Source organism: Apodemus sylvaticus, chromosome 17, assembly GCF_947179515.1.
Source record: "Apodemus sylvaticus chromosome 17, mApoSyl1.1, whole genome shotgun sequence".
In the NCBI taxonomy this organism is placed as follows: Eukaryota; Metazoa; Chordata; class Mammalia; order Rodentia; family Muridae; genus Apodemus; species Apodemus sylvaticus.
In genome coordinates this window covers 69073870-69088486 of record NC_067488.1, presented here as the reverse complement: position 1 = coordinate 69088486, position 14617 = coordinate 69073870, and the positions used below count along the sequence as shown (strand labels likewise).

The following is a 14617-nucleotide window of genomic DNA, read 5'->3' as shown; positions in this document are numbered from 1 at the left end:
GCTGAACACATGCAGAGCAGACATAGAATTGAGACCTAGTCTAAGAGAGAGATCAAAGAACAGCAGATGAAACCGAGATGACACGAAAGACATCTTTTCTCTCTAGCTTTGGCTTTGAGACATCAGTGAAAGTAGACTTACAAGCTCTCATAAGAAAGAAGATCTTAGCCCATCCCACAATTGGGTATGAATAGAATAGACTGTCATGCAAAAGAAAGGCATTTGCAAGGAGTCCCAAGTAGACATTCCCAGATATGTCTGGGTAAAGGTATGCTCAGGCCAAGTGGCCCTGAGGAGCCCCATATCCTGCTCAGGTCAAGCCCAATCAGGCTTGTGTTGTCAAGGGTCATCCTGATAGTAGGAGCAAGGTAAGTTTGCTCTTGCGGAACAGGAACGTCTTGGCCCAAGTCTAGGCTTGCAGACGTCAATGGCCTATCTGTTGGGATGCTGCCTGTCATCTTTGTGCTACAGACAGGTCTCCAGTGCTTCAGACTGGCTCAGGTCAGCAGTGTGGGTCTCATCCTAGCCCCAGAGCTAACACTGGCACTGGCCATTCCCTGTCTACAAATGGAAATGACCCTCCCTGCAGGAGTTCTTCTAGTCATAAATTATGTTACTGGAAAGAACAGTGGAAGACTGTCCTACCCAGCAGAGGCCAGTACATTTGGAGCTATTCTGGAGGAAAGAAAGGGAATTGCAAGAAGTATGGAATTGGTTCCAAACACCACAAAGGGTTCTGTGGCCCTGGAGGGTGATGGTTGGCTTACAAGGTGAAAGGTATCAGAGAGTGAGAGGGGATTATGGGGCCAGAATCATGTCGAGGAGGTTCTTGGGAGAGACAGTCACTGGTGGCTCTTATTAACTATGTTTCTTTTGTTAATGTAGTGACTCATTAAATTTTCAAATGGTTTCTTGTCAACCAGGATAAGAGAGCTTGTCCCTGTCGGAAATCCCGTGGTGTCTGAGCTGAGGAAGGGTAGCTGGTGTGGAATGTGTGCATTTATCTGTATTCTTTTCCATAGGTACCATTAAGTTTGTCTGGCTTAATTTAATGGGAGCTTCTGGGAGCTGCAGGCTGTAAAGGGCGAGGGTAAGGCTCTTGTCACCCTTCAGGCTCCTCTCCCTCCAACGGGACCTCCTCCTCTCCCCTCCCCTCAGCCTCTTCCCTCTCTACCTGCGTGTGTGTTTTGCTGCCTTCCCTTCCTCCTTCTCTCTTCCCTTTGTGTTTTTCTTCCGCCTCTCTCAACCACCTTTCCTTCCAGGTCGTTTGAGTCAAGTTGACGTAGGCTGAAGTGGGCAGCCGGTGGTACCCACTCTGGCTGCTGGGCCCCCACCCCCACCCCCCGTGTGTTAAAACAGCGCTAGGAGTTTTATTCTAACACTCTGGAACCTCTGTTTTCTTTTTCTTTTCTTTTTTTTTTTTCTTGTTTTTTTGTTTGTTTGTTTGTTTGTTTTTTCTCTTCTGTTTTTGTGTAGGTCTCTTTAGTCAGCCTTATAGCTAATGCCCTGGGCTACTCGGAACTAGGTGCCATAAAGTCCCTTAGGACCCTAAGAGCTTTGAGACCCTTAAGAGCCTTATCACGATTTGAAGGGATGAGGGTAAGACACTAAGAGTAGCTGATCCTTCTGCATGCCAATGGAAACTGTTAAAGCATGCTAGAACTGATCACATGGTGGAAAGATCATTCAGACACGAGCTCTGTGATGTAGCCGCTGATTTGATCCTCCACGCTCTCCCCTGCACCTGCCCTGTGTGCAGGGGAGCCGCACTAAGCTGCCTCATCACATTAATATCAGCCCGACCCCAACAACGTGCCGCTGTAGAACATGTTAACACTGGCTCCCTCATCTGGCCTGGCTTACCTGTAGCACTTGGGGTGGCTTTCTGGGCTGTTGGATTTATAGGGAGAATCACCAGGTGCAAAGAAGGGGAATTATAACCCAGAGACCCACTGAAAAGCCTAGGCCGCGAGCAGGCAGAGTGCTGGGTAGAGGCAGCAGCCAGATGAGGCCTGTGGCCTTGGTGAGTCACTGAGGAGACAACCAAGGAGGGACCTGAAGACAAGATGGCAGGCTTGGGACTGGGGGTGGAGCAGAATTTGGCTGTGACCCTGGGAGAAGAGATGCTTTTCTTTGTACTCTGATTCCTCTCATTGCACCTTGTTGTTCTCAGCCCAGTCCCAGGAGGACTGGCAGCCTCTGTCTGATAGCAAAGCTTTCCCCTCACCCCAACCCCTGTGCCCATGCTCTGTGGCCCCTGGCCTCACACCATCAGAACAGCGGACAGCACTAGGGGACTGTATCAGCTAGTCCTGACATCTCCTTGAGACCCCCATTCCTTCCTGCTTGGGCGATTTACTGCCCAAGTCCAGACGACACAAGGGGATACCCCCCGTGAGGGGATGCCCCCCGTGTCATGTTAGAAAGGCTTCCTCTTTTGATGCCTTTTCTCTCTTGGTTTTAATGATTGTTAGTGTGCACAGATATATGCACACAAACTAAAATGTTGTCTTCCAGAAAATCACATGGACAGCTGGTTTGGTGGTGATAGTTGCCCTGTGCTAATCAGAGAGGTCTGTTATTACTTAAGGGGCCCAAGAAAGCTCACTTTACTTTAGACGTTGAATACATGCAGGAGAGCAAACCAGAGGATGATTTTCAATGTGCAAATATCAGAACATAGGCACAAGAATGGAGCGGTTGCAATGGTCATAGGGAGTAAGACTGATGGGCGGAACTGGAGACCAGGACAGTGCGGCTGTGCCCACTCCTCATCCATGAGCCTGGCCACTGTGACCCCATTCACAGCTCTACAGAAAGGTGGAACTTATGGGGACTTAGAAATGTTATTATCTCCGTTTATTTAAACAAACGATGTTTCGATGAGCTCGAGTTTCCTCTAGCACGGTCACAGTTTGGCTTTGTAAACCCAAGCCTCCGACAGCCCTTTGCAAGAAGGGTGGTTCCAGGGCAGTGAGCTCATTCTAATTAAAAATGAATTCTAAGTCCACAAGTAAGAGAGGTTGGAGCATTTTGCATGAAGGATGCTATTCTAACCAGGCTAAATTCAGAGAGAGTATACAATACTCCAATGTCAACAGTTGAAATGGCCACAGTGTGAGTAGAAGCAGGGTTAAAATGTCCGTCTCTGCTCCCCCTGCTGCCCACATATTGCTTAAGGGACAATAAGCTTTGGTAGTTTTAGAGCTAATAGTCCATCTTGGTGCCAAACAACAACTCTGAACAGGATAGAGCTATGGGCATTCCATCAAAGGCATTGATTGCCCATTGGTCCTGAACCCAGTCTCTAACGAGCGACCTGGACCTCCTAAAGAGCTCACCGCTACCTCTAGACAGCCCCCCGTCTGCCCAGCTGGCACTATGACTCTATCTGGCTGCTCACTACTGGCACCATCACTGCGTCAACGCAGTAGCCATGGAGCAGCTGGAGGCATTTGCTCAAAGGAAGTGACGAATTGTCCAGATGCAGGCGTCCTTTTGGTACCCCTCCGTTTCCACTTAACCCCTTTCCTCACCTTCCCTCACCTCTCATTTGCTATGTCCCCCAAAACTTGGACTTGCCAACTCTCAAAAAGATTAGAAACCCAAAGTCTAGAATAGATAAAAGGGGAGTTTCATTTTTAAAGTACCTACCTGTTTTTGGTTAAGATAATATTGGCAAAGAACAGGTGTGAGCCCAAAGCTGCAAGCTAAGTGAGCAGTGCTCAGGGTAGACGGGGTAGACGGGGTAGACATGGTAGACGTGCCACTTCAGGTTGGTGCCAGTCAACCAGCAGGACTAACTAGCTGCTTGGGCAAGTGGAAACCCATTCCCGCCCTGAAGCTCTCCACCCCTTCTGTGGAAGAGACGCTACTAGGCTGAGCAAAGGTTACAGCGAGTTACCCACTAGTGCCTGTGTTTATTCAAGCCTGATTTTCCATGGGGTGTGTGTTGTCATTCAGTAGCTTGGCTTCTCTATGCCAGCATTTGCCAGATCCCACCTCAACCTCTCAGCTAGGAGACCTCAGTAAGCCAAATAGCCTCTGTGCAGACGGGCTCAACTGTCATTGTGCTGCTCTGGTTCGAGGCTCAGCCCTTCAGGTGAAAGGGGGTGTCACCCTAGCCTGTCCTGGGTACTCACTTCAGTCTTCTCTCCTTCCTCAAACCAAAGACCAGAAATTGCAACAGTCCTGCCTGCCATTGGCAGAGGAACACTATGTCGCTCTTTGCTTTTCTCTCCTCCATAGTCACCCTTAAGATCTTGCTGTGCCGTTAACTCTTGAGGGTATTTACTGCTATGAAACATGCATGCATTTCTGTTGTCAGTACATGGTTGTCACTAAAGCCATGTTCCCTCTGCCAGATGTTAAAAGCTATCTCAGACTTTATAGAGTGTGCTGAGCGGGAGTAGTCAGTGTGGGGATGGTAAATGTGAGAATCGACATCCAGTGCCCTTCTGACCAACGAAGTGATAGTTGTATCAACCACTGCGTATAAACTGCCTTTGAAAAATGTAAACCCCTCCCAGGTTTCTGGAACCCACCCTTGAGTTCTGTGTCTAAGCCGTAGAAATCTAGCTTTTACCAGTAATAGGCTCCGTCATAATTAGGGCAACATAAAACACCCAGAGAGCACAGAAAGAGAGCTAGGGTAGCAAGTGAGCACTGGTGAGGACATTGATTGACATTAGGTCTGTCCTGCCCCTGGGTGCTGAGATGGACGCGGTGACAGTCACTCCGGGGTTCAACTAACTCTGCTTCTGTGCTTGTGGCCTGGCGACCAGCATCCACAGCAGAGAAGTGAGGGGGAAATTCTACCAACTCTGTCCACTGTTTGGTTTGTAAAACTAAGGTAAGGAGTTCTCCAGTAGTTGTGATTAGTAAATAAAAAGACACTGCAGAGGCTGAGAATATAGCTTGAAGGAAAAATCCTTTTCATCCCCTGCACAGAGAGCAAAAAAGTATATTTTACAGATATATTTTATTTTACAGGATTTTCTTATATTCTATGAGCGATGAGGCTCACTTTGGCATCAGACTTATAAAACACTCAAAGTTCAAGGAGATTGCCTAGGGTTAGCTATTTCTCCCTGGCAGTAAGTATTTTGCATTCATCTGTTACTTTAATATGTGGACACCTTGTAGGGTGGGTTAAACTGAACTTTACAAGAGCTCATCAGCATCCTTGAAGGGAGAGGAGTCTGCAGAGCAGGTGACAGGATGACTTGCCAGGAATTCACAGATCCAGGCTTCCACACCAGGCTCTGCTGTCTCCCACACACTTGAGCTTTGCTGTGACATGTGCCACACCCATGTACCCAGGAACATGCTACACACATGCAGGCAAACACCACATGTGCTACACATATGCACTCACCACACACACATGCACTCACATGCCATGTGCATACATGCATCTGCATGTTCATGTCCACATGCGTGCATGCGCGTGCACACACACACACACACACAAACACAGGCTTGAGAATCTGTCACCTGCTCTTCCTGTTTGAGAGGTGACTGTTCCTTTATGGACCATCCTCTTTTGCCTGTTTTTGCCTCCCACCAAAGACAGACAACTGTAGAATGAGGTAGATTGAGTCTGAGTATTTAGCACCCTTGATAAATATACAAAATAACATGGAGAATCTCCAGGCTGCAGAGATTCTGGGTGTCCTTGCTTGAAGGACTAGACATTTATAGTAGTGACTATGTCTTGGTCTAAGAGTTAAGAAAGAGCTGCCTCTGAGTCTAAAGGCCTTCATGTATGGATTGCACAATCAGAAAATGAGCAGTCTAAAGGAAGTCTGACTAGATCTTTCCAGTATAGGACAGTGTCTTCTCAGCCAGGTTATCCAGTGAGGACAGTCTGAAGTAAAAACAGTGCTCTCAGGCCGGCCTTTCCAGGGCCATGGGGGCTCTGCTCAAGACATTGTTTGACCCAGTGACCTCCGGTGTTGCTTTATGAGCACTGAGCTCTAGTGAACACTGCTGAGACAGGAGGTGCTGCCTGGCCGCCTCTAGTATAATGCAGAACCCAAGAAGCATCTGCTCCTGAAGGCTACTTGTTTTTAACTTTGTGAACTGGGGCCATCAGCATCTTGAAGGCAGAACAGCAATGAGCCTTCAGGGAGATTCCTGTCTGCTCACATTTTAATCGTAAACTGTTTGGTAGAGGGAATATAGCTTTTTCTTTCTTCCTTGAGCCTGCAAAACTCTGCATGCTCAGCTATTGCCTGAGAAGAGATGACTGCCTTGCATAACTGTGAGACGTTCTGTAGCGTGCTAACCCAGAGGGCAGCGCTCTGATTTTGAACAATTGTGCCTTGTTTTCCAGAAGGGGAATGCCTGCTAAAAGGCTGCTAGTGAGCTTGTGGTTGCTCTCTGAACGGAGCATATTTTGTGAGTTGGAAAAGGAAAGTCTGGACTAAGAAATTGTTTTTTGTGGTCCCAGGTTGGTGACTGGGGGGGTGGGGTGGGGAAGAGTCAACTTGGGCAGAGAAGTCCAACCAGTCCACCCAGATATAGTAGTGCAGAAACATGGACACTTAGGGTCCTGCTTGTGGGCCTGTCCAGGTACTCTAGTCACAAAGACAATACAGTGTATCTGTGGCAGAACATGCCACAGAAATGTCATTCCCCTCCCGGAAACAAGCAGAGTGTGCCTGTGGTGGGTTCCCTCGAGCACTCAGCTGCTTCCCTCCCAATGCAGGTGGTGGTGAACGCCTTGGTGGGCGCTATCCCCTCCATCATGAACGTCCTGCTGGTGTGTCTCATCTTCTGGCTGATTTTCAGCATCATGGGAGTTAACCTGTTTGCGGGGAAGTACCACTACTGCTTTAATGAGACCTCTGAAATCCGGTTCGAAATCGAAGATGTCAACAATAAAACCGACTGCGAGAAGCTTATGGAGGGCAACAACACGGAGATCCGATGGAAGAACGTCAAGATCAACTTCGACAACGTCGGAGCAGGGTACCTGGCCCTGCTTCAAGTGGTGAGTGTTGCTGCTTCATTCAGGCCGGGGCAGGCAGGCTGCCAGCACAGACTTCATCCTCCTGAAAACATTGTGCTCCCCCAAATCAGCCTCAGGGCAATGCCTTTCCCCTGGCTTTCTTGATGACTCCTGGAAGAATCTGGTGAGAGGCTCAGTTCTGTAGAGCAGCAGATAGAAGCATTACAGCAGACCAGCAGACCACAAGGTGTCAGAGCGGTGGTTTTCAACGTGTGGGTCATGACCCCCAAGTCACAGGTCAAATATTTACATCATGATTCATAACAGTAGCAAGGTTACAGTTACAAAGTAGCAATGAAATAATTTTATGGTTAGGGGTCACCACAACACCAGGAAGTGTAATGAAGGGTCTCAGCAGTAGGAAGGTCGGGAACTCCTAGGCTAGAGGGGTCATCCTCTTTCCCTGGGGCAGAGTGTGCAGTTAACTGGATAGAAGGGGAGAAGATGACAGGGAAGGCCAGGGTGATAGAGGACAAAGCAGGACAACTGTGCTGTCGTGTAGGAAGAACAGGCCCCTGCTACCATGCTGCCACCCCTGCAGCGAGCTCGCCGGGCGTGGGGCCCAGTGTGTCGGTCACTAAGCTACTTCTGCCAAAGCTTGTCCACCATCCCTAGCTTTCTAGTGTCCTCACTGGTGCTGGGAACACTTGCTGGGCACACACTGTGCCGCATGGGAGCTGGCAGGACCTTGCCTTAGGCCATCATGGAGCTGAGCCACACCCAAGTGCTTCCTGATGCGCCACTTGGGGCGAATCACTCGGCTCCTCTGATGACCCTTTGATTCTGCAGATAATAATACCTTGCCTAGTTGTTAAAAGAATTTGTGATTTAAAAAAAAAAATCTCAGCACAATGCCTAACACGAAGTTAATTAAGATAATTGTTATTCTGTGTTTTCCCTCCTGTTATTACTATGCCTACATTATTCAGTCTTTGTAAGAATTAAACATAATGGTGCCAGGAGAGCTCGCAGCCTAAGCCAGCGGTGAGCTCTCCCTGCTGATGTAGCAGCAGGAAAGTTAATGGGGCGGCTGTGCTCCATCCCATGATGGTCCCTTTGCTTTTCTGTCAGTTTAAGATGTTGGGGGCTCCTTGGACTTAAAGCTTGCCTGATATGGACGACATCCTGGGTTCAATTCCCAGCACCACAAAGTAGCTAACTCATTAAAAGAAAAAATAGGTTGGGCTCATGACTTAAACCCGAGCAGCTCAAGATAACAAGTGTACATCCACTCGCCAGTGGACACCTATCCACTCTCCACGTATGCACAAGACAGCCCCACGAGTGCCCACTGCCCAAGTGTGCACAGGACTGTTTGCCAGCAGACCATCTGATGAATAAAGCAGCCCCCATAAATCCCCTATAATCTGAGAATGCTATGCTGACTGTTTGGTCTGCTCTGCCATGCCAGCTCTGCCAGGCTGAAGGAGAGCTGAGAAGGCACACTGTTTGTTTCCAGGAGGGGAATGACATTTCTGTGGCATGCCCTGCCACAAATGCACTGTATTGTCTTTGTGACTAGAGTAACTGGACAGGCCCACAAGCAGGACCCCAAGTGTTCATGTCTCTGCACTATATCTGGGTGGGTGCTGCATGGGCGTGTTAGTGCGGGCGGAGTTTGTCTGTGTAGTGCAGCACTTGGTGTTTAGGTAACTCCTTTCCATACAGTGGCTCCTCGGTGGAGGGCCCAGCACCTGCCTCGCTGTGGGCTCTGCTCTCAGACCTTGTCAGCGAGCACCAGTCCAGTCACCACCGTCCGTTTCTTTGCCAAACTTCAGTTATATTTTCATGGACTTTAGTTAAAGCCTCTTTGGACTTTCTTGATAAAAATGACTTCCATCTATGTCAGCTGCCCCGCCTACCCCTCCCCATTGGCCCTTAGGACCCTGCCTGACGCCAACCACTCCCTAACAGGCACCGCCTAATGACTGACTCTGTTTCCCAGGCAACCTTCAAAGGCTGGATGGACATCATGTATGCAGCTGTAGATTCCCGAAAGGTAAGGACATGCATGGTGAAATGTGGCCAGCATAATGACAGAAAGCAATCCCATGTAGAGCCATCAGGAACCATGCAGGGTGGAAGAATTGAGAGCTGGAAGTGTCTCCTTGGACACCAACTGCTTGTCCTGTTGATTATAGATTTCCTCCTCCTGGTAAATCCTCCCTCTGTCACTGCTTGGTCAGACCCAGCTGGTAGCTTGGCCCTGGTGGCACTGACTGCCCTCATGCCTGCTCCTTGTATGTCAGGCGACAGTGCCTTTGGAGGACAGGTAGACCATGTGAGGGTAGAGAGAGCTGTCAGCCACACACAGGGAGGTTAGGAGCCGGCCACCTGACGTCCCAGGAACTGACCTGAGTCCCTTTCCCTGTCCCCGGCAGCCGGACGAGCAGCCCGACTATGAGGGCAACATCTACATGTACATCTACTTCGTCATCTTCATCATCTTCGGCTCCTTCTTCACCCTCAACCTGTTCATCGGCGTCATCATTGACAACTTCAACCAACAGAAGAAAAAGATAGGTGTCCTCCCCACGCCGCCAGCGTCAGAGGCCAGCCCAGATGAGAGACACTCTGGCCTTGTCTCTAGAGAGAGAATGCCTCCCCAACCCCTCTCTCTAAACCTCGGATAGTCACTATCCAGACACCAGCCCCACACAACCCCTTTTGTTTGTGGCTGAACGTCGCAGTGTGTGGTTTACAACACTTCCCTGAAGTTTTGCATTCCTGAGGCCACTCCTGTTGGGACTTCCTGCCAGAAGGAGGGACAGAGAGTACCAGGGGAGACGCAGGCTGGCACCTGTAGCATGCTGGGAGTGGAGAGGTCACCCTCACGGCTCACTTCCTCGTGGGTAGTGGTTCCTCTAAAGCACACTGGAACACAGGCTTAGACTTCATTCTAAGCTGCCTTTTTATACCACAAGTTCCAAATTCAAATTTCATAAAATGTGAATTTGCTGTTTGCTGCACTGAAAGATCCTTTTTTTTGTAATGTTTGGGAGGGCCACCGGGCAGCGTGCACACAGGGCACACCTTTGATACCAGCACTCAGGAGGCAGACGCAGGCATTCTTACTCTATAGTTGGAGGCCATCCAGGATTACACAGGGAGACCCTGTCTGGTGTGACTGCCCTCTCATCCCTTGCTCTCTCTCCACTTCCTGCCCTGAAAGCCTGTAGTCAGGCAGTCCTGTCTCATGACTTCGCCTGGGAGATTCCAGACGCCCCTGCTGAAACTGGCAGCTGTCTCTAACTGGGGCAACTGCTCCAGGAGTGCTCTCTGTGGGAGTCCTCACCCCCAAGCTGGTCTCTGGAGGGAAAGTAAAGTCACTGGCCTCAGTGGTGCTCAGCCGCATCTCCAGAGCCGGTTGTAATTGTTCTCTCTCTGCCTTCTCTCTCTACTTTGGAGGTCAGGACATCTTCATGACAGAGGAGCAGAAGAAGTACTACAATGCCATGAAGAAGCTGGGCTCCAAGAAGCCCCAGAAGCCTATCCCCCGACCCTTGGTAGGTACACTGGGCAGGCTAACATGGCACACTATACATCTGTTTGGAAAGAACACACTGGGGCTGCTACAGAGGAAGGAGTGACTGGCTGCCTGGTGCTGCCCACTGGTCCTCTCCTAGGTGCCCAGTGCAAAAGCTAAGAATCCAGCAGCCAGGACTAGGAGTCAGGCGGGTTTGCGTTAGTGCTTGGCCTGTGCCGGGAGCCCTCCTGGGGGACAGCATGGCAGGATTCGGGAGCCAGGCATGGTGGCACCAAGGCAGGACTGTCACAAGGAACTTACAACCACATCCAGGCCAGTGTGGGCCACACAGTTGACCTGCAGGCCAGCCTGACCACAGAGGGAGACCCTCCCCCAAACTGACAGACTATGTTTGGAGGCTGGGAGAGAGGCAAGGATGCCCATCCACCTTCTGACTTGAGAACAGTGGAAAGGAAGGAGCTGGGTGAGGGTGTCAGGAGGTGCCTGTCGAATCCCGCACGAGTGCCGAGCCACAGACCAGTTCCAGAGTCTCTGGAGTAAAGCTGGGGCTGGGACAGCATAGGGACAGGGAGAAAGCCCCAGGCGTGGTGGTGTCAGCTCAGGTCAGCACAACACTGAGGACACTGGGGCCAGCTATCCTGAAGCGGGCTCTGGGACGCCGGCCGGACAGATACTGTAGCTGAGAAGGCAACGAGGAGCGCCCCAGGAACAGGGCAGCCGCCCGAGGGTCTGAAGGCTTCCGTGAACGTGTTTCTGTCTTCCTCTGCAGAACAAAATCCAAGGCATTGTCTTTGATTTCGTCACGCAACAAGCCTTTGATATTGTGATCATGATGCTCATCTGCCTTAACATGGTGACAATGATGGTGGAGACGGATACTCAGAGCAAGCAGATGGAGAACATTCTTTACTGGATTAATCTGGTCTTCGTCATCTTCTTCACCTGCGAGTGTGTGCTCAAAATGTTTGCCTTGAGACACTACTATTTCACCATTGGCTGGAACATCTTTGACTTTGTGGTGGTCATCCTCTCCATTGTGGGTGAGTGGGAGGGGCCACAGGAAGAGGATGAGTGGGCGGGGCCACAGAAGGGGGGATGAGTGGGCAGGGCCACAGAAGGGGGATGAGTGGGCGGGGCCAGAAGAAGGGGGTAAGTGGGTGGGGCCAGAGGAAGGACAAGGACCCCAGCTGTGAGGACCAGATTTCTGAGAGCCATGACTAGCTCAGGGTGGGCTGGTGTCTCCCTAACCCTCCTCCGTGTACACCTCAGCCTCCCAGGCAGGTCGCATGGCTAGTATATCCCTACATGGGTGCAAATGCTGCAGCTCCAAGGCAGGAGGTAAAATCTGATTTGCTTTCAAGGGATTTAAAGTCTACAGGAAAAGTAAAAGAACCCTGTTTTCTCAATGTGGCAGTAGCCTGGGAGATGGCCCAGCTGGTGAAATGCTTTGCTGAGTGTCTTAGTCAGGGTTACTACTGCTGTGATGCAACCCCATGACCAGAAGCAACCTGGGGAGGAAAGGGTTTTTTCCCTCATGGTTCATCAAAGGCAGTGAGGACAGGAGCTCAAGCAGGCAGGGACTAGAGGCAGAGCTGATGCAGAGACCCTGGACTGCTTTCTGGCCCACAAAGGTTTGGGCCTACCTCCACTCACTAATTAAGAAAATGCCCTGCAGGCTTGTTTACAGCCGGTTCCTATGGAGACATACTCTCAGTTGAGGCTCCCTCTTTTCCAGCTCGTGTCAAGTTGACATAAGCTAGCCTGTCACTGTGCAAGCATGAGGACCTGAGTCTGATCCCCAGAGCCCACGTTCTGGACATGGTACACACACTTAAAATCCCTTCACTGGGGAGGCAGACAGTGAAGAGCCCTTGGGCTCACTGGCTAACCAGTGTAGCCTAATTGATGGACTCCAGGCCAGTGAGAGACCCTATCTCAAAAAACAAGATGGATAATACCTAAGAGATGACACCCAAGGTTGACCTCTGACCTTGACATGTAAATACATACCCGCATGCACATGCACACACACACGTGATGAGAAGAGAGTGGGTGGAGATTGTTAAGGTGGGCAGTAATTGGGGCAGTGGCCACTGCTACTGAGGCAGCACTGTGGGAAAGTGTAACTGGAAAGTTCTCCCCAAGTTTTCTCATTGGGGCCTTACAGTGGCAACAGAACCGAGTTGTCTTATTATCTTCACTGCATGGGTTGTTTATCTGGGACAAAAAGCAGAACTCAGATTAGCCCCAAGCAGAGCTCAGGTTAGCCCCAAACAGAGCTCAGGTTAGCCCCCAAGTTCCTGTTTTCTTCAATCTAAAAACACAGCAGGTTGGGGTTCTGGCAGGTGAAGAGAGAAGTATGAGCCTAATGGCTGTCCTTGGGGGATGTCGTCACCTCCTGGAATGGTGTCCCAAGTGCTGTCTGGCACATGCCTTGGCTCCAGGTAGGTATGATTGGCTTCTGATGCCACCACAGAGTGAAAACAAAAACAAAAATCCAAAAACTCCGGCAGCTAGTCCAGAGCACACTGGCTGCACCCCGCTTTCTGAGGTTGGTGAGTATAAAGACAAGGCAGACGACCCCCCCACCCTTTACCTATAGCACACTGAGTCTTGGGGCATTTTCCCGAGAATCCCTAAGCTAGAGTATCTGAGGTGAGTCTGCACAAGGCCTTGGCTTTTGAGCAGCACTACCTATACTCACCTTCTGAAGTGTGCCTCGTGTCACTCTGGTTCCCATCCCGTCCACCTCTCCCCTCCCCTCACAACTTATGTCAGGGCATGGTGCTGCACTCCCTTTAATCCCAGTACTCTGGACAAGAAGCAGGCAGATCTCTGTGAATTCAAGGCCAGCCTAGTCTACATAGCAAGTTCCAAAACATCCAGGGCTACATAAGACCCTGTCGCAAACAAACAAAAGAGACTTATTTATGTGTGACTATTTGCCTGCATATGAATATGCAAGGAGAGGTGCTGTCCTGGCTTCTGTTTAGTGTATGTGCCACATGCCTGATTGGTATCCACAGAGGGTCCAAAGAGGGTGTTGAATTCTCTACAATTGAAATTGCAGACAGTTGTGAGCCATCATGTGGTTGCTGGGAATTGAACCCAGGTTCTCTAGAAGAGTAGTAGTCAGTGCTCTTAACCACTGAGCCACCTCTTTAACCCCAATTTTTTAAAAAGATTTATTTATTGTTATATGTAAGTACACTATAGCTGTCTTCAGACATACCAGAAGAGGGCATCAGGTCTCATTACGGATGGTTGTGAGCCATCATGTGGTTGCTGGGATTTGAACTCAGGACCTTTGGAAGAGCAGTCAGTGCTCTTAACCTCTGAGCCATCTCTCCAGCCCATCCAACCCCAATTTTTAGTTTATTATTTTGTGTGCATGTATAGTTGCATATGCAATGCCCTGGAGAAGTTGGAGCCCCTGTAACTGGAGTTATGGGTGGCTGTGCACTACCATGTGGGTGCAGGGATTGGTACCTGGGTCTTCTGCCTGAACAACAAGGGCTTTTAACCATTGCGCCGTCTCTCCAGCCCTTCTCTTCTGGCTTAAAACCTTCAGGGGAGAGATTTTTTTTTTTTTTTTTTTTTTTTTTTTTTTGGTTTTTCGAGACAGGGTTTCTCTGTATAGCCCTGGCTGTCCTAAAACTCACTCTGTAGACCAGGCTGGCCTCAAGCTCAGAAATCCGCCTGCCTCTGCTTCCCAAGTGCTGGGATTACAGGCGTGCACCACCACTGCCTGGCCAGGGGAGAGATTCTTGAGTTCTGAAGCTGAAGTCTCAATACACTTTCCCAATTATAGGCTTCATGTGAGTGGGTATTCACCTTGTCCCCATGACCCTTAGAAGGCAGAGAGTAGCACTGACGTAGAGCGAGAACAGCTCTAGCTCTCACTTCCGGCCTTTCCTTCTCCTCTTCCTTCCGTGGCCTCCCTTGGACTCCACCCCTTCCTTCCACCTCCCAGTCACTCCTTTGTTTTAAGACAAGTGATCTGTGTAAACTGAGTCATAGGAGCAGAAAGAGAAAGGGGAGCCAGATGTTCACTTCACCTCTACTTTTGCCTCCAAATTTGGGGCGCCAAGGCCACCCTGGGCAGCCAGCTCTGG

The 14617-nt window shown here is 49.9% G+C and overlaps 1 protein-coding gene across 1 annotated transcript in view; it reads left to right on the top strand.

Moving 5' to 3' along the window:
• The window catches only part of Scn8a (sodium voltage-gated channel alpha subunit 8), a 101253-nt gene that overhangs the window by 81879 nt on the left and 4757 nt on the right, over positions 1 to 14617 (top strand). The window contains exons 20-25 of the mRNA XM_052161249.1: positions 1477 to 1599; positions 6713 to 6997; positions 8961 to 9014; positions 9397 to 9534; positions 10417 to 10521; positions 11272 to 11542. Coding sequence (XP_052017209.1) covers positions 1477 to 1599; positions 6713 to 6997; positions 8961 to 9014; positions 9397 to 9534; positions 10417 to 10521; positions 11272 to 11542 — 976 coding nt within the window. The remainder of the gene's footprint in view (positions 1 to 1476; positions 1600 to 6712; positions 6998 to 8960; positions 9015 to 9396; positions 9535 to 10416; positions 10522 to 11271; positions 11543 to 14617) is intronic.